Source organism: Acinonyx jubatus, chromosome D2, assembly GCF_027475565.1.
Source record: "Acinonyx jubatus isolate Ajub_Pintada_27869175 chromosome D2, VMU_Ajub_asm_v1.0, whole genome shotgun sequence".
Classification (NCBI taxonomy): domain Eukaryota; kingdom Metazoa; phylum Chordata; class Mammalia; order Carnivora; family Felidae; genus Acinonyx; species Acinonyx jubatus.
The window spans coordinates 71,072,811-71,094,430 of record NC_069393.1 but is presented as its reverse complement, the minus strand read 5'-3'; the positions used below and the strand labels follow the sequence as shown (position 1 = coordinate 71,094,430).

The 21,620-nt window shown below is 45.4% G+C and overlaps 1 protein-coding gene across 5 annotated transcripts in view; it reads left to right on the top strand.

Moving 5' to 3' along the window:
• Positions 1-11,916, top strand: part of GFRA1 (GDNF family receptor alpha 1) — a 207,245-nt gene extending 195,329 nt beyond the window's left edge. For all 5 annotated transcript variants that reach the window (XM_053207848.1, XM_053207849.1, XM_027063197.2 and 2 more), the window contains 2 exons: positions 10,558-10,611; positions 11,733-11,916. In XM_053207848.1, coding sequence (XP_053063823.1) covers positions 10,558-10,611; positions 11,733-11,888 — 210 coding nt within the window. In that variant the 3' untranslated portion in view covers positions 11,889-11,916. The remainder of the gene's footprint in view (positions 1-10,557; positions 10,612-11,732) is intronic.
• Positions 11,917-21,620: the final 9,704 nt, after the last annotated feature.

The following is a 21,620-nucleotide window of genomic DNA, read 5'->3' as shown; positions in this document are numbered from 1 at the left end:
CAGCTCTAGTCTCTGAGCTGTCAGCACAGAGCCCGATGCGGGGCACGAACTCACCAGCAGTGAGGTCATGACCTGAGCTGAAGTCGGACACTTAACTGCCTGAGCCACCCAGGTGCCCCGACTTGAACCAGTTTTTTATGATCACCCACTTATGATGCCTTCTCCTTCCGCTTTTGTCAGAAAGGGGGGCTAATAACTTAAAGATGGGGATGAGAAGACTAGGCCCCCTCAAGGTGTTCTAGGAAGAGCCATTAGGCCACTTGCACCTGCGGTTTAGAGGGCAGTGAGGCTGGCCCATCAGAGGGACAGTAATTCAGCGGTTGGACAATTGCTTAACCCAATTGCCGGATAATAAACATGCTTAATAAAAAGGACTAGGACGTCTGCACCATCTTGGCCATAAATATGCTCTCTTGTTCTGGGTAACCTGTGAGAATACCTCTGAGCACACTTAGATCACATACTACAAATAAATCCAATTTCTTGTATCCCCTGCTGACCTCTTATCCTTAGGACCTCTAACCAACCATACCTCCCTGATAATAGGCTCTGCCTTGTGTTTGAGCCGTGGAGCTCATGCGTGGGAGGAAAATGGCTCCGGTTCTCCTGTGACGTTCAACAGAAGGCTCCCCTCCCTCGGACCCCTCCTGTTCAAAGCGCGAGAGGAGTCACAGCGTGGACAGGGCTGTCTGGGAAGGAAGCTCCGGGTGGTGGGCACTGAGTAGGCACTGCAGTTTTCCCCAGGTAGCTGATGCTGTCCTCTCCTAGGCAGCATGCGTGACCCCAGGCTTATTACTGCTTCCCTGGGCCCCTTCTCAGCTGTCCGTGGGATAAGAAGAACTACTTCTGTGGGTGATCTGGGGGTTATGGGAGATCATGTGTGCCGTGTCTGGCGTGGAGTCCATATGCATGGGTTTTGGAGTCAAGGGGACTGAAGTCAGACAGATGACATCTCCATGCAGACACCCCAGGCTGCAGAAACTCGGCGAGTCCCAGCCTCCCAGAACCCTCGTTTTCTGATCCGTGCAGCGGGCTAGAGCCTGCCTCAGAAAGTCATGTGAGCGATGGGGAGTGTTCAGTGAAGCACAGATGGGGTCAGGTCATTATCGGAGGGGGCCGCCATGAATGGTAACTGTCACAGTATCCCTCTTGGTCTCCTTGGTTTTCCTCAGTTATCTGTTTTTCTCCGAGTACGAAGAGCACATTTTTCTCTCAAGTTTTTAAAATTTTTGCTTTCACCTGGTTTTCCACAGCGCCCAGGGTACTCCATTTTCTGAACAGAGGGTGAACTAAAGCCCAGGGTCGGTTATGTCTGCAGACCACGGCGTTTTATATCAAGCCTTAGTTACCACCATAAGTCACAGATCCATTACGGGGCCGCACTCAGCTGCACATAAATGCACAGGAGAATGAGAGGCTTAATAAATATTATCTGATGGCTATGAGGATGCACGTCTGATGAGACAGACTTCATGCACTTCTTATCAGAGACCACAATGAATCTTTTCTGTTGCCCTTGCACATTTGCATTTCCGACTGCGCATCTGAGAAAACAAATGTTTCATTTTAGGGCCATCCCCCTAGTTGCCTTTATACCGTTCTCGCTTGAATGTTCGCTATACAAAACGCCTCCCCTACCCCAAACCAAAATGTCTTTCACACATTGTTTGGCATCATCTGACTGTTAACTGGGCATACTTTTCTAAAATACAGGTCATAATTGCTTCTTGTCTGAATATTTTACTAATCAAACAAGTTAACCATGAAGGAAAACACAGTTCTCTGGTGTAGTTTGCAACCTGTGTTTGCCCCAACTTAGGGGAGAGCAAAATGGATGCAAGATGATCCTGTGAAGTATGGACAGAAGAAAGGCCAGCTCGAGTGCCATGGGAAGCTCCCTGCCGTAGACGGTGTCTGCACCCAGCGCTACTGGCCATCTTGCCATTAGTGTTGAATTACAAGTGCAGGGCTGCAGGAATCCTTTTTATGGCATGCTGGAGACTGACGGGCAAGCCCGAGGGACTGCTTAGCTAATGGAGGACTGTTGATATATCCTGCTGGACTGTATCTCTTTCACTGCATTCATTTTTTAAATCCAAGGGATCACAGAAGACCATAAGCCAGTTCTAGTCACTATCATGTTCGCAAGCCAAATTAGCTTCAGCTTTTGCATTTCTCCAGCCCCTGCCCCAGTCCAAGAGCACTAGCCTAGACACAGGGAGGCTAAAGCAATCGTCAACAGCAACCTGAGGTTTTCAAGGACTTCCACCTTCACATTTGATTCTCAGAACAACTCTGCGAGGCAAGCAGCAGGGTAGGGATTATTGTAATTAAAGCTGATGGTTGAAAAGCCAAGGCTAGGACCTTCCTAAGCTGTGTTCATTGTATCATACTTTATCAGTCAAGCCGGTACCAGGAGCAAGTTCTAAGCCATAGTAGAAGTTCTCTTAACTGACCCTCATGTAACCAACTCATCAGAAGCCAACCTTTCCATTCTCTTGTGAACATCTAACGCCCAAGGCGGACTGCATGCCCCAAGCTGGTGGCCTCTGTCCTCCTGCCCACCTCTGCCCTTGCTCTCTCTCTAGTTGAGAGGCAGGCTTAAAAGAGTCAGGCATGTTTGTTCTCAAGCCTTTTTGTGTTCTTTTATTTGTATTTTGCTTACATAATCTAATTCAGTATTCCTTGAAGGATTGAAATCGAAGCACAAAAGAAAGTATAGTTGTTTCCATGAAAACTAAGTGGAATACCTTGAAAGAGCCAAATCCTTTTTTTAAAAGAAATGCCTTTGGATTAGGTGTGGGTGAGACAAAATTATAAAAGACTGAGAAAAATTACAAAAATGTAAAAAGATTCTGCACGGAGATTCCTCTGCAGGTAGCAAACAAATGTCACTACCGTTTTAAAGAAACTGAAACTGGAAATTGTAGACCAGGAACAATTCTAAGTGTAGCTTATGCAGAACATAAGCCAGGGAACTCTAACAAACTCTTTCTTTAAAAAGCCTTTTTTTCCCCCTAAGTATGTATGTATGTATGTATGTATGTACGTACGTATGTATTTTGAGAGGAAGAGGGAGAGAGAGAACATGCACATGTCAGAGAGGGAGGGGCAGAGAGAGAAGAGAGAGAGAGAATCCCAAGCAGGCTCCATGCTGTCAGCATAGAGCCCAACACAGGGCTCAATCCTATGACTGTGAGATCATGACCTGAGCCAAGACCAAGAGTTGGATGTTTAACTGACTGAGCCACCCAGGCGCCCCTAAAAAGCTTTTTTAAAGAAGGTGGCCTTGGTCATGTATCCAAAAATCAATAAATGGTGGACATTTAGATTTGAAGTTAGAATATTTGATATAATACATACAATGAAATATCCAGCCTCAAAAAAGAAGGAAATCCTGCAATATGCAACATGATGGATGAATCTGAAGGACATTATACTAAGTGAAATAAGCCAGTCACAGAAAGACAAACACTGTAGGATTCCACTTATGTAAAATATCTAAAATACTCAAACTCATGGAAACAAGTTTGCTGATTGGAGTTCCCTGGCTTATGTTCTGCGTAAGCTACACCTAGAATTAGTTCCTGGTCTACAATTTCCAGTTTCAGTTTCTTTAAAACGGTAGTGACATTTGTTTGCTACCTGCAGAGGAATCTCAGTGCAGAATCTTTTTACATTTTTGTAATTTTTCTCAGTCTTTTATAATTTTGTCTCACCCACACCTAATCCAAAGGCATTTCTTTTAAAAAAAGGATTTGGCTCTTTCAAGGTAGTCCACTTAGTTTTCATGGAAACAACTATGCTTTCTTCTGTGCTTCTATTTCAAACCTTCATGGAATACTGAATTAAATCATGGTGGTCGCCAGAGGCTGGGGGAGGGGGAAACAGGAAGTTGTTGTTCCGTGGATATACGGTTTCAGTTCTGCAAGATGAAAAGTTTCTCAAGATTTGCTGTACAACGTTGTGCCTGTATTGTGCACTTTAAATTTGTTAAGAGAATAGATCTCATCTTAAGTGTTCTTCTCACAATTTTTTAAAAAAAGGAACTCTGAAATAAAGTTCTATACAAGTGTGTAATTTTTGAGTAGTTTAATGATTTTGCCCTTAACTTAATTTCTCAGTTATCCAATAATCTATGGGCACAGTCCCCAAACCTGTCAGGTAAGAGGGTTTCTACTCTAGGCTTGGCCCCTGAGCTTAACCTAAATTGGACAGTTAAACTTGGAACGCCCCACGAGTGCCAGGAACCCAAGACTTGCTAGACTCTAGAACATGAATCCATGTCTCATTCAAGGTCAAGACGCACCCCCCACACCCACACACAGACACACACACATAAACCCTCAATCTGGCCTCATTTCAGTTCACTGCACTGATTTTGGAGGCCTTGTCTATACAGCCCAACCAAGTAGGATCTGAGCCTGCCCTTCTTCTGGGTAAGGAAGCATGACTTCAGGCCTCCAAAGCCTTTTCCCCACCCCCATCTTCCAACCAGGCTCAACCTGCCCAGAGCATACCAGACTAATGAAACTTGGCACCCAGTGGGCCTTCTGAAACCTATGCTAAGTGAAATATCTTTATAAGGTTTTCTTGGAACTTAAAGTAATGAAAGCCTTCTGGCTGAGGTTCAGTTCAGTGTCTTGCAGGTAGCGAGTAGAAAAGCCTCCCAAGGATTATCATCACTCCTTAGAAGGACGCTTGCCCTATCTCACCCCTGCCCTCCTCACAGCCCCTCAGACCCTCCCCAACCCGTGTCAGGGTCCACGGGGCTGGCAAAAATCAGCTTGGAAAGGAAATGGATCCCTACCCTGTGGAGCGCGGGCATTAGAAGACAAGCATCCAAACCCAGGGGCTCAGAGCAGGTCTTATTTATGTGTCCGCTTGTTTTACGCAGCTGACTTTACTGCACATTATTCAGACCAGTGGTTGCAAGTGGTTGTTACCAAGTTTGTAGGAAAAGCAAATCAGTAGGAAGGTGAGTTTCAAAATAGACATCGGCAGGGATTTTGGAAAGTCTGGCCAACAGCTTGTGACCAGACCAGCAGTTAAAACCTCCCCAGGCTCCCCCAAATCCAACAGGCAAAATCCAAAAAGCGGAAAAGACTATGCTACAACAGAGCACTGGACAGACTGCCATTACTTAGCTTGGATTCACTTCACAGGCAGCTTCTTTTGTTTTTTTTGTGTAGAAATTAATTTGGACGAGTGTATATCAAGTACGCAATAGAGTTGCTGCGTAGTAAGTACTGCCCATGAAAGTCAGAAGAGTCTCTTTTTTTTTAATGCAATGTAACAATGCAGACTCTGAAGCAGGTTCCTCTGCTCAGTTAACCTTCAGAATTATGTGCACACCTTCTTCCTATGTTTTGTCCTACTTGAAGACATAAGATGTGTAGATTTAAATTGAGAAATGGCCATTTCAGGAGGAACTCGTGCAGTGGTTTCCCCTAGCAAAGGACCAATTTATGCTGCAGAAGAGACTCATATGCTAATAAACTGGTATTGACAAGTGTGATAGATGCAGCTAGGTACTTAGTGAGTGCTGGAGAGCAAAGTTGATTGCATTTTACAGTCTGTGTATTTCTCTGTTTATTGCTTGTATTCTGTCATTAAGCAAACAGGTTCCTAATATAGCGAATCTCTCTAATCAGTAAAGCAAGGGAGAAAAGAACCAGAAGCATCATTAATTATGACCATTTGGCTGCAGCCTGGACAGTCTGTTGCTATTGGATTGGGCAACTTCCTCTGGTTTTATTTTCTGGGGGTAAAGCAGAAACTGGCTCTCCTTATGCGTGGAGGAGAGCAGAGAAATGTTCCATGCCCTGCTGGCTGACAGCTGCCTAAAAACCTGAGATGAAACACTGGCTTTTCTACAGAAACAGAGTCCTGGGGCAGCAAAGGCCAGGCTCCGAGTCGGTGTGCTTTTAAGTCTCTGATTCCATAAACAGAGCAAGTGTGCTGCTCCAAAGCCTGCCTTGTCCCCCAGGCTCCGGGAGAGCCTCCTGTGGACAGAGCTCGAGTGTGCGTGCAGTGGCCGAGGGGTGGGGCCGGACTGGGGATGCGAGTGGCCTGAGTGTCTGTGCGTTCTGGACAGGAAGGACGTTGGCACCATGGCAGGCTTTCCAAATGCTAATCACTGGGATGAAAAGCCAAAGCGTCATCATCGTTCTGACTCCAGGTAACAGAGGTTAACAACATCTAATGCATTTATTAACCCTCTGGTGCCAGGGACTGGTGAGGTCTGGCCCCACAATTACAGTGCCATGGAAATTCTATTATCTGACGTGCCTGGACTAGTGGATTACTGCCAGTGACGGTTTTATAACACGGCTGGAGGGACAAGGCTTATGAAGTGCCTAAATACAAGTTCCCTAGTTTTCCAAGGCTCCTGGGCCGGACACAGTCTTCTCCAGTATCCCTTTCATCTCCCTCTTCTGGAGATGAAAACCCTGTGGTGTACTGTATTTTAGTAGCGCTGTTCCCCCTCAACTCAGAGTCAGGTGGCTTCCTCCATAACTGCGAAAGTACGAGTTAGCTGCAAAGAGGCACTCTTTCATAAAAGAGATTAAATAATTCATTTTTCAACATGCTGTGGCAGTGGTTAAAACTGGCTTTCAGAAAAATGAAATCCACTCTCCTCTTCTGTATGCCTCTCCCTTTTTGAAAGAGATGCCGTATCGTAAAGCCACACCGTAAGTTTTGGCGACCAGATAGGTCCAGGCTGGCCATGCTGTGTGTAGGGTCCCTGCGGATGCTGTTGATGAGCAGGGCTGCTGGGCCCACGGGCAGGACCTTGAGCCAGCACTTCCAGGATTACACCCTTATTTTTACCAGTTCAGAACTCAGCAGTAAAATGTACTCTTCTTAAGTAAGTTTCTAACTTACCTCATACCTTAAAAGGTCTCAGACGTTTTGTTATGTGTTTCGTTGTTTTTTTTTTTTTTTTTTTAATTTTCCTGGTTTTTAAAACTTTTCCTGGGACCATCCCAGTTTTTAGCACCTGAGACACAATGTTTAAAGTCTGTAAGCACTTTTTGCAATGGTGGAAGGTGGGAGCCACCCTTTAATTTTTGTTTGTATTTATCATAACTGACGAGCGAGACAATGATAGCTTAATGATGTTTCCAAAAATGCCCGGGGTAACAGCCTTTAAAATGTGGAAATCATAGGTTGCTCAGGCTTCTAAAATGGGCCTTAGGAGCTGGATTTTAAGTGGACTCCGGATCTGCTTATCAGATTTCTGACCCCGGTGTCACTAGAAGGGTTAAGATTGGATACAGAACTCGCAAGCATGCAGCGAGCTGGAGGTACACGGGTCTAAACTCCCAGGCTCCGCCCCCTCCATCTGCAGCCTACTAACCCTTAAAGGCACCAGGTACCCAGCGTGGCAATGCTCCACGTGTACGTGATGTGGACAGTCCAGGCAGCAGACCCACTGTCCCTCATCTTGTAATGTACACTTCAGGTTTGCTGTGCGATTGAAAAAAAAAGACAAACAAACCCTATGTCTACGTGCAATCTTTTGATTCTGTTACTCGGATGCCACCTGCTATTCCAATAATGGTAACATTTGTGCTTCACCTTGTAATCAGACTCCTAGACTTTCCTGAGGTCCACATGAGGTTCAGGTAGAACTCCAGGGCTGTTCAGTTCAGCCTCTGCAGTGCTGGGAGTTTCCACCCATACCTCTCAGTGGGAAGCTGTGTTCATATACGATGTAAGCAGAGTATCTGAAGGCCTGTGTGGGTGCACTTCTAAGCCTCTGGAGTGCTAAGTCTTTCTGTGGGCTGGGTAGGTGCTTAACGGGAAAGAAGGCGTTTTCTCAGAGCATCTGCAGTGGTCTGGGTGCACATTATTACTTTTACTCTGAAGGTTACCCAGTTATGCCAACAAGAATGGTCTTCAAGGCAAGATAAGCTTTGAGGTGCTCCCTCCACTTTCAGTGAAGTCAGTGGTGCTGCAGGGTGACCAGACCTCACGTTGACCTTTCCTTTAGATAGAGACCAACAAAATGTCCACTTTGGGAAAAGAAGAGCGCAGAGGCTTCATAGACCTGGAGCTAGTCTGAATGCATTTTCCTGTGTGATTGAGCCGTTATCCCAGCTATTTCTAGATGTAAGGCAAGAGCCTGCAAACCTACAAGCCTGTACGCAGCGTGAAACCCTCAATGACGAGTGAAGGTCAGAAATCTACGTAGGCAGATCCAGAGTCCACCTATGAAAATCTGTTAAGACAGAAGACTTTTTCTTATCCATTGGCAGAAGTGCCTTTACGAAAACAGTACAGCCTTGGTTTGTGAGCATAATTCATTCCAGAAACATGCTTGCAATCCGAAGCACTCATACGTCAAAGCGAACTTCAAGAACCATTGGCTCAGTTGCGACCATGTGACATCGGCGTCATGTACTACTCGTACTGCAAGACATCACTCACGTATCAGGTTAAAGTTTATTAGAAATGTTTGCTTGTCTTGTGGAACACTCGCAGAACAAGTTACTCGCAATCCAAGGTTTTACTGCACTTAATAACAATGGGCATTATGGTAGTATTTCAAGAGGTTCCTGAAATGACTAAGTGTAGCTAATGGGCATCTCAGCGTGTACATATAATGAGTACAATGCTACTTACTGGTGCTAATCATACGGAACAAGGTAGGAAGGAGACCCACCTGACCCTCAGAACTTAGAGGGCTGTGGTTTTGGACACTGAGGCATAGTGTAGCTATGATACAGCACAGCAACAACTTGAAGGCATAATGTATTCCAGACTAGAAGTCGGGCTGCTTTCTGTGTACATTTTAGTGAACTTCTTAGTTATGCAAAGGCCCTTAGCAAGGGTTTGTGTCTTTTGTAGATTATGCACAGGCAAGGAAAAAAGAAAATGTGATGTTTTAAGACCATTTTGGTATCTGGGCACAATTCCAATCTTGAACAGAAATAAAACATGTAAAGTTCTGTACATTATTCTCTGCAGGTGACAGTGCAATGGACCAGATTTGCTATTACTACAGATTACAAGTAGGCTTTTGAGTAAGGTTCAATTGCTCTTTCAATTTCTCCTCTGATCTTCTTATATATAACATTTTGTGACCTTTGAACAGCCTGGGGATGCCTCACAGTGTCTTATTCTTGATGCCTGTTTAAAGGTTTCTATTTCATATTCACAGCTGGCATATGCAAATATAGATAAAGATTATGATGCCTTTCAAGTAGCATTATGGTCAGTAAATTACTCCTTGGGTGAACGTGCCATCATCAGCCTAGCATGTCTTCAAGGAGTTGCAAAAGTCTTCCTGCAACAGGCAGCCCACCAGCATCATTCACTCAGAGCTGATTGCCCAGACACTGCTTGATTCAGGTGCGGTGCTTAACCACGGTCATCCTGTTGGCACATGAGCTCTCTGTCTTTGGTGCCAACAGATTCCTATTCTGGGGGAAGGGGGCATGGGAAGGGGTCTTCATGTGGATTTGGAGGCAGGTAGAACATGAAGAATCAAGCATGCCAGGATTGCCTGGGAGAAACACTGTAATGGAAGAAAGAGCACATTTGCTTTCAAGAGTTTTAGACACCTGGTCTGTATCCTGTCTCTACCAGTAAACTGCTCTGTGACCTTGGGACAGTCACTTCACTGCACTCTGTTTTCCTTTATAAAACAGAAGGGCTATACTGGGTCAGCAGTTCTCATTGTAACTGAGCACTGGAACGTTTCCTTCAACTCAGTTCTCTGGTGGAAGCTCAGTGGGGACTTTCTCCAGTGCGAGGCGACAGGGAGCTTAAATGCCTTCAGGGCTCAGCCCCCTCCCCACTGTCCTGGAAGCAGTTTTAGGAGTGCTGCATCGGGATCTGTGATGCCCTGCACTGTCCCTCCAGGGGACCCATCTCTAAGAGTCTCTGCCCTGTGCCGTCACTCGCAAGCAGTGAGCGGTTGACTCAACTAGAGAGCAGCCTGGGAGCCCAGGGACTATACACTTTTGTTTGTTGACTGAAGCGAAGAATAAACAAGTAGATAAGCTGCGGGGAGACGTATCTCTATATTACCAACGAATGGGAATTTTTATTGCCACGTTTTTCCCTCGAAGGCACATGCTGAAAATTAATATTTAGAGATATAAATGAGTTCCCAATATGAAGGACTTCAAAACTTTGCCTTTAGTAACCTAGTCTTGTGCCGTTTCCACTAGGGGCCACAAGTAGCTAATGAGCCTTCGAAATGGGGCAGGTCTGAAATAGATGTGCTAGGTCAATCATACCCGATTTTGAAGACTTGGTATGAAAAAAAGATGTAAAGTATCCCATTAATAACTTTTTATATTGATTACGTGTTGAAATGATAATATATTGGGTCAAATAAGATATATTATTACAGTTATCCTCACCTTTATCTCTTTACCTACGTGGTTACCGGAAAACTTTAAATTATATATAGGCTCAAAGTTGTGGCTCACATATTTCTGTCAATGGCCTTGCCCTAGAAAACTGACTGGATCATCAGTAATTGTTATTCCATACTGTACATGAGTGACTTTATGTGTGTGTGTGCTTGTTTTTCTTCAGGCACAGAAGCTGAAATCCAATGTATCGGGCAGCACGCACCTCTGTCTTTCTGATGTAAGTTCTGTTTTTCTCTGGGTCTCCCTGCCTTTCTAGAGACGGAGCCTTTGGGCCCCTGGTGATGATATAATGATGGGGGTAATGATGTCAAGGCTCAAAGGCAACAAGGTTTTAGGTCCAGAAAAAGATCTCTGGCACCTTCCATGTCCCTCTGGCCTTGGTGCCAAGTGCAGTCTGCGGATCCCAGGCCACAAAGTTAGGAGTAAGTGTGGCACCCAGGAGCGTCATCTCAGAGCTGGACCCAGCACGGATGCCGTCGTTCCGGTGCCCGGAGACTACGGGACCAGAGTCGCGTAAAATCAGCCGGCACGGGACATGACAGACAACAAATCCCCCTGCTTACTCTGTGCACAGTCCCTTTGACCTCTGCAGCAACCCAGAGATGGCTCGGGCAGGCCACATTACTCTCCCTGTTTTCCAGATGAGACGAAGATTCTGTAGTGTGCCGATCGCTGGGATGTGGCATTCTGGGACTGAGTGGGTGCTGCGGTGGAGACGGAGTCATCCGTCTTGGCACAGCTGTGCTGGCTGGGGCCAGAAAGCCTGAGTTCTGGTGTGGGCTTTCCACCTGACAATCAAGGCAGGCCCCTTTATCCGGAAAACCTAGGGTTGGGCGGGCAAATGGAGAGAAACATTGCTGACTGCTCTGCCGGTCTCAAGGCACTTTGTGGCCCATCTCCACATGAACTGATACTTGCCTGGGCCAGTATCTTTTCTAAGATGATTCTTCGTGCCCTTCTTCCACGCTGGGAAGGGCCCACGGGTACCAGAAGGAGAAGGTTCCATTTGCACAGCTACTGGCAGACCCAGGAGGCAGGAGTGAATGAAGGCTCCGCGCTGTCCCACAAGAGGATTTCATTAATCCATAGCAGAGGGGCAAGAAGCAGGTGTTGTCCGTTTTATCCTAAGGCATCCGATTCTAACCCAGATTCAGGATTCCTTCCTGAGTACAAGTCAGTGAATTGAAGTCTCCGTATGTGGTAACACCTTGGATCAGCTTTAGTGAGTGGTGCAGCCAGTGGGAGGCGGGGGCGGGAGAGAGAAAGAGTGTGGTTTAAATATGCTGGGATGGAAGGAAGACACGTAGTGGGTGATAATGAAAATATTCTCTCTTACAGCGTGATTACGAAAAGAACGGCCTTGCTGGTGCTTCCAGCCACATAACCACAAAATCAATGGCTGCTCCTCCAACGTGTGGTCTGAGCCCGCTTCTGGTTCTGGTGGTAACCGCCCTGTCCACCTTTTTGTCTTTATCTTTGGCAGAAACATCGTAGCTGCATTTAAAAAAAAAAACAAAAACAATGCGGACATGTAAAAAGACAAAAACCAAGCTATCTGTTTCCTGTCCTCTTGTATATCTGAAATTCCAGTTTTAGGAGCTCAGTTGAGACACTGGGAAAACAGTTTCATTCAACTGGAACTTTTTCTTTCTTTCTCTCTTTTCTTTTTCCTTTCTTCCTTTTTTTTTTTTTTTTTTAAGAAATCTTGTGAACCTTAGGGCTTCTATGGGATACCTGATGCTGTGCCACATTCCAAATTCAAAAGGCTTTGGGGCATGCTGTGTCGTAAAGGGGGAGTTTGTAAAGTTGGCTGTCTAACAAACTGGGCCCATGTTTTACATGATGATGTCGATGATTTTAACAATTTAACTCTGGCCGTTACTAGCAAGAGAAAGGAGTTAGTATTGCTAAAGAATCTTCCAGAGTCACATAATGGCTGGTTTCTAATGACATCATTTTAGCCTAACATGGGTGCAGGTTTTGGTGGGATCTTTTTTTTTTTTTTGTCACAAAGCAAAGATCCTCATCAAGGGGATCTTGATGGACTTTGTGCAAACCAGCTTGCATCAATGTTCACCTTTTCTATATGTACTAACATCTTCCACATTGTGTACTACAAACAGTTCTACACTCTCCTGCCAAACAAAAGACACCTGTCGCATCCAAACGTAGTGTCTGTCTTCTAGTCAGTGTGGTGGAGGGGAGTGGGGGGAGGCGAGTGTGCCTGAACCTTTGCAGTACCTTGATTGTTGAACGACACTCTCCTAAGCCTTCCCTGAGCGAGAAGCCCTTTAACTAACAGGAGTCCAATATAGCCGATATGTCACTCTAATACTCTTTACACGTATGAAGTTATATGTAGGGAAAAAATTTTACTACCAAATGATTTCAACTATTGGCTTTCTATATTTTGAAAGTACTGATACTGTCTTCATTTTTTACTGATGATTTAATACAAAATACAGGGAGCTCGTTTCCCTCTCGTAAGTGGTGTTCGCTCCGATGCTAACTTCACGAAGACAGCTCTTCAAAAGCAGACTGGGACGAGTCTGTGCTTTAGCAGAAAGCTCTGCACCCCATTACTGCGGACAGGCAGGAGGAAACAGAACAGCCAGGTGTTGTCCTTTATCATTTCTTGACATGCAAGCGTGCATTCCCGTGAGGAAACTGGTGGCCATTTGTCAATGCCCTGCAAAATCTGATGGCACCTGTGACAGTTGACACAATCCAGTACCTTGGTTTTCATGTGACTTGACAGAGACTGGTTTGGCTGGGACGGAGGGCAGGGACCTGCTGCCCTCTCTTCTGAAGCAGATCCTTGCCAGCCTACCCAGGTCTTTTCCTGAGGGTTGTCTTGACTCTCAATGGTGATGACCTCGCCGCTGGTTAGAGTGATTTGGTCAGAAGGTCATCAGGACCCTACTTGCATCTTGTTATGTTGTGTGTCCTCCATGACAGACTCTGACAGACTGTGTGGGAAGGAAAGAAGGCTGTGGATCAGGAGGACCAATGATAGGTCTGTGGAGAAGAGTTGGCTGGTAAAGATATAAGGAACAGGACTCTGGATACAAGGCATCTGGCTTGTTCACTGCACATCATTTTCCATCATTCTCATCCTTAAACAAGTAGACCCTGAAGTGCACTTTCAAAGTCTGGTTGATGGCGACATTCCGAATCTGCAATGATCGAGTGCTAGGAGCCATGCCTCTCCAGCACTGAGTAGAGAAGAGGAGATTCCACCTGAAGAGAGTGCTGGGAGCATTATCTCTCCCACATCAGTAGGGGGGCTGGAGGAGGAACTCAAGGTGCACAGTTCATACTGATCCCCTTTGCCCGCTGATGTTTGCCTTGTAAGAATTAATCAAATCACTGGGGTGGGAAATCTGTTCGATCCAAGATAAAGGCATAGTCTTTTAGCTCTTATTGGTGTTTGAAGTACATTTATATCCAAATGTTAATAAACATAAGTGTATAATACCAAGTACTGAGTTTTTTCAGTTCAAACTGTTTTCAAGGGAAATTCATCAAACAGATTTGAGTCGTGAAAGGTTTCATAAAGACTCTGACTTTGAATAAACACATTAAATGTGTCGAAATATTTGGAATTCCAGTCATCTATGAAAGCATATCTCTTACAGAGAGTATTTTGTTTTAATTAAGGTATCTTTGTGTATCTACATTGGACTAATTGTATATGGGTCTGATTCTATGCGGTCTACTATAGAAAGCTATTGATTACTTCTGCGGTGAACAGCAGCTGTAATTAGCTTCAGATGACCGAAGAGGAAGTGCGAGTTATCAGAGCTAACAAGGGTAGCCTTCAGTGAAGAACACGGGGATGTGCAACACATAAATTAAATTTTGGAAAGCCTCATCTATCACCAACAAAGATCTCATTTTTCTTCACAGAGAGAAGCATATTAGAGTTACCAAATTCTAAATTTGAAAATACATTGCTGATTCAATAAACAGGGGGAAGGATGTTCAATGACACCATGTTAGAGAGATTCTTACAGAATGCTGCCGAGCAAGTGTTTCTGCTGTCCGGTGTGATTCTCAGTTTAACACCGTGGACCTGAAACACCACCATCATTTGTCCCAGGACTAAAGTAGGCAAGTGACTCAAATCTTTGACTTCCTTGTGCAGTGCTGAAAGCAAAAGTGATTACTTCCTGTCCCTCTGTCCCTGCAATTAGGGTAGCACCAAATGCAAGGGCTGTTGGCTGAGGTTTGGGCCTCTTGCAGAAAGCATCTCTTTGTCGTTGATTTTGACCAAACAAAAATAGTAACTTAGTCCGTGCAGACCACGCCTCTCACCTCGAGTCTAGCCACGCCCTGCTTATTTAAGAGAACCCAAAAGAAGGGCGATATTGCCAAATTGATTGGAAGCACATTCATTCCACTGTGATGTTGAATATCTTTGACCAATGTATGTTTGAGTGTATGAGTGTATGTTTAATAGAGCACATGAAGGAGAAAGCAGCGCACAATAAAGAGAAGGATTCAGAATGCCACTTCGATGTTTATTTTTCCATATCTGAGTTGTTTCAAGTCCCTAGAGCGTAAGTTGAGAATTACATAGATTATTTTTTATTAAGTATAGCGAACTGTATCCAGAGTGTGATAGGAGTGTGGTTTTCATTAAAAAAAAAAAATAAAACTATTCAACAATTCTTTATCCTGCAGTAAAAAGTGTCTTAGAAACTGTCTTCGAGTTAGTCAAATGTGGGACAGTGTTTCTCTGGAGCTGCCGCGGCCTTTGATTTGGTCTGTATGAAGACCGTTCCTATCATGCGTACGCCCCAAGAACGGGTCCCCTCCAGCTGCATCCCGTCACCCACCTGTCCCTTTGTACTTCAAATTAGACACTCCCAAACACTCCATTGGCTGAACTAGGAAGGGAGCAGAGCAGAAGCGTTTTTGAGTCCGTGTAAAGTGCTAGTGGGGAAAAGAGAAGGGCAGTGAAAGTTTGTCTAATTAGCAAATTCCTTAGAATCTAGCAAAAAATGTAATTCTCTTGTTACTATTTACAAAATCGTGGCTTTGGAGGAGCTGTCATTTGGAAAGTAAGTTTTCATTCATGTGGTCAGACACGCATGACTTCTCGGAGTCAATAAACTGTAGACCAGAAAAGGGCTGCTTAAGTGAGTTCACATTTTCTGATTCTCTTTCAACACTGTTCTTGATCTCCTGGATTCATACCCCTGTGATCTTTGTTGCTTCTGCTCTTTGATAAAGCAAATGAGACCATGTGAGACCTATCTTTTCAAGAAAGACCAAAAAGCAATGGCAACAGATGGGCGGGAATTACCAACGGTGTGGGCACAGAGATGACAGAAGGCGCGTTTGCCCTGAACTCAGGGAGTTTGGAGAGAGAAAGTACAACGAAGGTGCAACACGAGGCCGAGTGCCATGGATGAATGGATCATGCAGTCCGCTGGGCTTCCTTACTGGTCCACATAGGAACCTTGTCCTAACAAAATAGCCAGAGTCCCTTGAATTAGATGGCAGCGCCTTTGTGAAAGCAAGCTGGAGCTAATATCTGGATGACATAGAAATTTCTTTTTAGAAATTCTAAAAATACAAAACAGCTGAGAATTCAGTTTTAAACCCTTAGAAGCTACGTGTTTCTCTTATCCCTAAGATAGGCATCTCATGTATGTATCTGACCCTTCTTAACTTTGACACAGCTCTTCATTCCAAGTGACCGTTTGTTCTAAGCCTGTTGTCGAGAATTTTTCGGGAGGACTATACATATGAATACATTCTCACTGCAGAGGCTTTAGGTCTATGGGTTTTGCCACTGGCTTCATCCTGGGATGTATTTAGTGGGACATTTCTTTCGTTTCACAAGGAAGGTTGTCTGAAGACCTGGGCTGATTGTGTTCTCTTCCATGTTGATAACTGATGCCCAGCTCCCCTGTTCTTTTATCACTTAAGTATTTAACAGGGTCCCTTCCCATCGATTTTTCATCCTAATCACTCTAAAATTAGTCCTACCCAGATTAATTCTTGTTCTGCCAGACTCCCGTTTTACATATAACCCTGGCTTTTTAAAGACAGAGGAGCCTCTCTCAGGAGTCAGGTGATCTGATGGTGATGTTAATCCCCAAGTAGGAAGTTCATCCATGCAAGAAGCTCCCTCTTCTTAGCCTTTGGATGTCTCGTCTGCTCATCCTCGCCAGGCATCTCTTTGTTGCTCCAGGGGCTCTCTGATGAGCTTCTCCTCCCCCCCACCCCCGGAGGTAGCCTGGGGTCGTTCAGTGAGATGTGCCACCTGCACTTCTGATTGTTCTGGGATCCAGCCTGGAGGGGTGGGAAGACACACAAACCCCATTTCAATAAACTGCCTGCGGAGAACCACAGCCTGCTAACAGTCATTGAGGTCCTAGCCCCCTCAGGTCTCCAGGCTCATTTGACCAGCACAGCTGCGACTTCGGCTGTCTCCCTCTGGCAGGTGCCAACATCAGCGTCTTGTCCCACTGCCACTGGGAGTTTATTTTTGCTCAAGGGCAGCTGCCAAGCCCAGCACCAGCATCAATAAAAGGTTTTCTCTGATTTTCTTCTCTTCATCCGTTCAGGGTTTTCTTACCCATCCCCATTTTCCTTTTGTAGAAAGTGCCAAGAGACTGGCCAGAGACCATCCGCTTCTTCTCTCATTTTAACATCTCTTCCCACTCACCTAGCCTTTCCTAACAGAAAGCATGACTCACAGTAGGTACTTAAACAACGCTGCGTGAATGAAGATCTTTGGGGGCATTGAAGGGCTTCATTTTGTAATACGGCAGCAAGAACCAGTCTATCTGCACCGTCTTGCTGTCACTGAGCTGTTGTGCACCAACAGTAAAGGTGTCCTGAGGTTATTGAGGGTGACCTGGAAAGGAAGGGTCCAACAAAGCATTAGAATCAAAGCAGCTTTAGATCTGCCTACTGTGTTTCCTGCTGAGCGATGAAAAATCAGCATTTTTCCCCGGAGGAGCTGAGCTTGACCAGTCAGTCCCAGAAAGGACAGGACCCCTAAATGAGGCGGACTGCTTTCATGGGAAATTAGCTACTGAGTCTGCTGATGTTTTAATCTGTCTCAAGTGCAGGATGGTGGCCAGAAAGGTGGACCACTCCACCAGTCCCAGACCAAGCCCAGGCTTGTGCCAGCATTCTGAGAAGGCAAACATGAGTGGTCTTCAATTTGCATTTACTGAACCTCTGGTCTAGTTGAGCGAGCCATCGTTCAAGACTGAGGCTTCTCCGTGAGTAGTAACTTGAAAATACTAGGCCCTCTGACTGCAGCTTAGGGAAACACCCATCTTTTCTGGATGGCAGAACCGTTCACTTCGGCATCCTTCGGAGAATGTAAATTGTCTTTATTAATAGTCCAAGAAGCCGTTTTCCAGACTCAGGCTTTAAGAGGTGGTAAGTCCCAGTCAATATGCACACACCAGCCTGGCCAGCCCAAGCAACATGGAGAAGGCAGACACACGTATCCTCACCCCTGATGGGCCGCCACCCAGAACCAGGTGGGGTCATCCTCTGAGGTCTCGGAGGGCTGGGAGCAAGGCCGGGTCACCATGCCAGTGGAAGCATCCCAGCTGTTAGGTACCAGCTACGGTGCAGGTGGGAATAGGAGACACCAGAGCCGCTTTAGCCGAGGGAAGCAGGCAGCCAGCAGTGTTCGCTCGAAAGAGCAAAACTTTGAAAAGACACAAAGACCCTCGATGCCGGCGAGTGTAACACGGATGATAAAACTAAAGTAGGATAAAGAATTGGAGGACCCCGGGGATGTCCTGGGTAGAGACACGCAAAGATGTTTTGAGTGGGTAAAGGTGTGTCACGCGTCACCAGGGCCAGGCAGGACATCTGTCGCAGGTACAGGTGAAGGTCCTCCGGGCCTTCTCAGCACCTAAGGCTCCATCACTACAGCTCTGCGCCTCTCTCTGTGTCACAACTCCTACCGGGCTGTGTGATCTAGCGTCACCTCCCCTCCTGGTCTGCCAAGCAGGCTTGATCTGGAATCTGGCTTTTTATTCTTTAGTCTCAGCTGAAAGCATTTCTGAAATGTGGGAAAAAGAATGGGAACCGTAGCACCAAATTACAGACTGCCCTGCCCTATTTGGCTGCAGCCTTATAGCAATCAGACTTTTCTGGATTCAGAAATAGTTGATTGTCCTCAGAGGGTTGAGGACATGGTTTCAGAAACCCGAAATCCAGGGACTTCTATTTCTTCTAATTACCTATCGTTTTTCATCTCTCTCTTTCTCCCCTAGGGGAGGAGGGGGAACACTTTTCACCACAGAGTGTTCTTTAAAGAGTTCTCTCATCTCCTGTGCATTATCCCTTAGATATTGAAATTATTTTCTCTTGTTTAATCCGCCTCCTGCTGAGAAGCTATGTGAGATTCAGGATGTGGGGCTTTGGGATTGTATTCTTTTAGAGGGTGTTTCATTTCTACTCTTAACCCGAGGGTATGTCTCCGGTTCTGCTCCTTCTGTTTCGTGTAGGTTAACAATACAGGTGGAATGGAATAACGATTCTGGTTTTTTAGGATGGTTTTAGATTTCTGTCCTGGGAGAGGGGGTCGGACACCCAGCCTGTCAGAGCTGGGGTAAGGGAGATGGTGAGCTTCATTGAAGCCTCCAGTTAGGAGATTTTACGCTGTGTGTTTCCTGAATTTCCTATTTGTACAAGACAATACATGTATCTCATCGTCTTGTGTATCTGCTTTCCTGCGGATCCTGTATGTTCTCCAGGGTTATCCCCACACGGCTTCCTCACACAGCTGTTGGCAGTGTGCTTTATCGCCGACGCCCATGGAAGAACATCTCCATATAGAAGTACACGTTTTGCTCTTTGGACTTTGGAAGTGGTTTTGTGATGTTTGAATTTTCTGTTGACACACTGCTCAAGCACTACAGAATGTACGTACGTCGTCTGTTCAGCCACCCCCCCACCCCAGAATGTCCTAATAAACATTGTTTTCTTTAAAAAAAACAACAACAAAAAAACATGATTGTGGTGTCTTATTCCTTTCTCTTAATTCAGTGGAAAGTGCTCTTGAAATCTGCAAACGCAGAGAGAGCCCCAGTATCAAGATAGGGGGGTTTCTGACAGCGGAGGAGATGAGATTCCTGAGGATTGAATGGGATTGACACAGATGCTTCTAGATCATTCTTTGTTGTGGCGGTAGAAGGGGGTGGTGGCTGGTCTTGTCCGCTGTAGGGTGTTTAGCAGCATCCCTGGCCTTTTCCCACTGGATGGTGGTAGCAACCACCCCGAGGACATTGTCAAACCCCTTTGAGGGGGCAGCAGGCTCACCCTGATTGAAAGCCACTGTTGGAAACTCACCTTAATAGCTCACATATGCATGCCAGGAGGAATCAGGCTCTGCGTAGGGCCATGCCTCATCCTTATTTTACGTCTTCCATATACAATTTTGTATTTGAAGGATAGGATGGGTGGATTCTGTAGATACTATCCTAGGTGTATTGAATGATTTGTGTCAACTTGGAAATAAAAGTATTTTGATAAAAAGTAAAGACCAGAGTAGGTTCTTTTCTCTATTTCCAGCATCTAGCTCAGTACCTGGCAAGGAAAATTGCCTTTTCACTGCAGGAGGCTGGGTTTTATCCTTGGGCATTATAACATTGTGATCGTGGTTGCTCCCAATATCACTCCCCGGTGTCCCTGGGGAGGTTATAATCTCTGGCACCTTATCAGCACCAGGACTTTTTTCATTTTAATTTTTTAACGTTTATTTTTCAGAGACAGAGACAGAGCACAAGCAGGGGTAGGCGGGCAGACAGAGAGGGAGACACAGAATCCAAAGCAGGCTCCAGGCTCTGAGCTGTCAGCACAGAGCCCAACATGGGGCTCGAACCCATGAACCTGGCACTGTGACCTGAGCTGAAGTTGGACGCTTAACCAACTGAACCACCCAGACACCCTGTCACTACGAGGACTTTTTAAGGCAAGATATTCAAGCACCAAACACAGTAATTCAACAGGGTGATTTGCTTCAGTCCAACTTGCAGTCCACTGAAGAGCAAGAAAACCTTGCTGCTTAGAGGATAGAAGCCTGGGTTTTGCTGGAGACTCTGCAATTTTGTGATTTTTCATTCAACTGGCTTTTCCTACTCCCTTGTCTCTTGGGCCTACTTTCAGATGACCAGGTTTAGAAGGTTTCCAGCAGGCTCCACAGTTTGGATACAAAGTTTATGAGCATTTGGAGGTGGGCCTGGTGTTTTAGAGGTATGACAAAACCCCAGATTCCAACATTCCCCCTGGCTTTGGCTTTCTCAAGCGCCGAGCAGAAACCCACAGGTTCATTCACAGGGAAAGGAACCTGGCTGGGGTGGGCCTCTGGGGAAGGACAGGACTCGGAGGACCCCTGAATCATAGCAGAAATGGAGAGGGAAATGTGCTCTGGGGACATCAGGTTTCCTTCCCCAGCTGGTTAGTATTCTAATCACCTTCTCAATACAACCAGGTCCCCAGGATGCAGGTGATAGAAATTTTAGGAGCTGGAACAAGAAATGACTAATAAAACCCTGAGAGAAATGCCAAGAAAGTGAATAAAAACTGTGACAGGAACAAGATACAAAGCTGCTTGCATTTGGCGATATAAATAAAGCATAAACAAAAACAGTGATGTGAAAGATACGAGCAGGAGTATCCATAAAAGTCACATAAACTGGCACTGCTGGCTGCTCTGATGGCTTTTATCCCCGTGAAGATTCCCCCATCCAGGCTGCTATGCAAAGAATTCACCATGTTTAAAAGATAAGGGGAGCATTTGGCCTGAGAACACCTTGGATGGGTATATAAATAGGGGTGATCTTTTTTAGAAAACCATTTGACAACGTGTATCATAATTTAAAATCCACATCCCCTTTGAGCCAGCAATTCCACTGAAAGGGATTTGCCCTGCATCCTTACACAACATGCCAAGGTCTATGCAAAAGGATTTCTGTCGCAGAGTAATTTGGAGAGACAAAATCCTTGAAACAACCTGAACGTCGATCAACAGCGAGCTGGTTAAAGAACTTATGGTGCATCCAGACAAGGGAATATTGAGCAACTGTTTGTAAAAAGTAGATGTACATCCACTGAAATTGGAAGTGGTTTATGGTATATCAAGTGAAAAGGCAAGGAACACAACAAAGAAAAATATGGCACTACTCGCATCCATTTTAGAAATGTAGATTAGATAGATGATAGATAGATAATAGATGA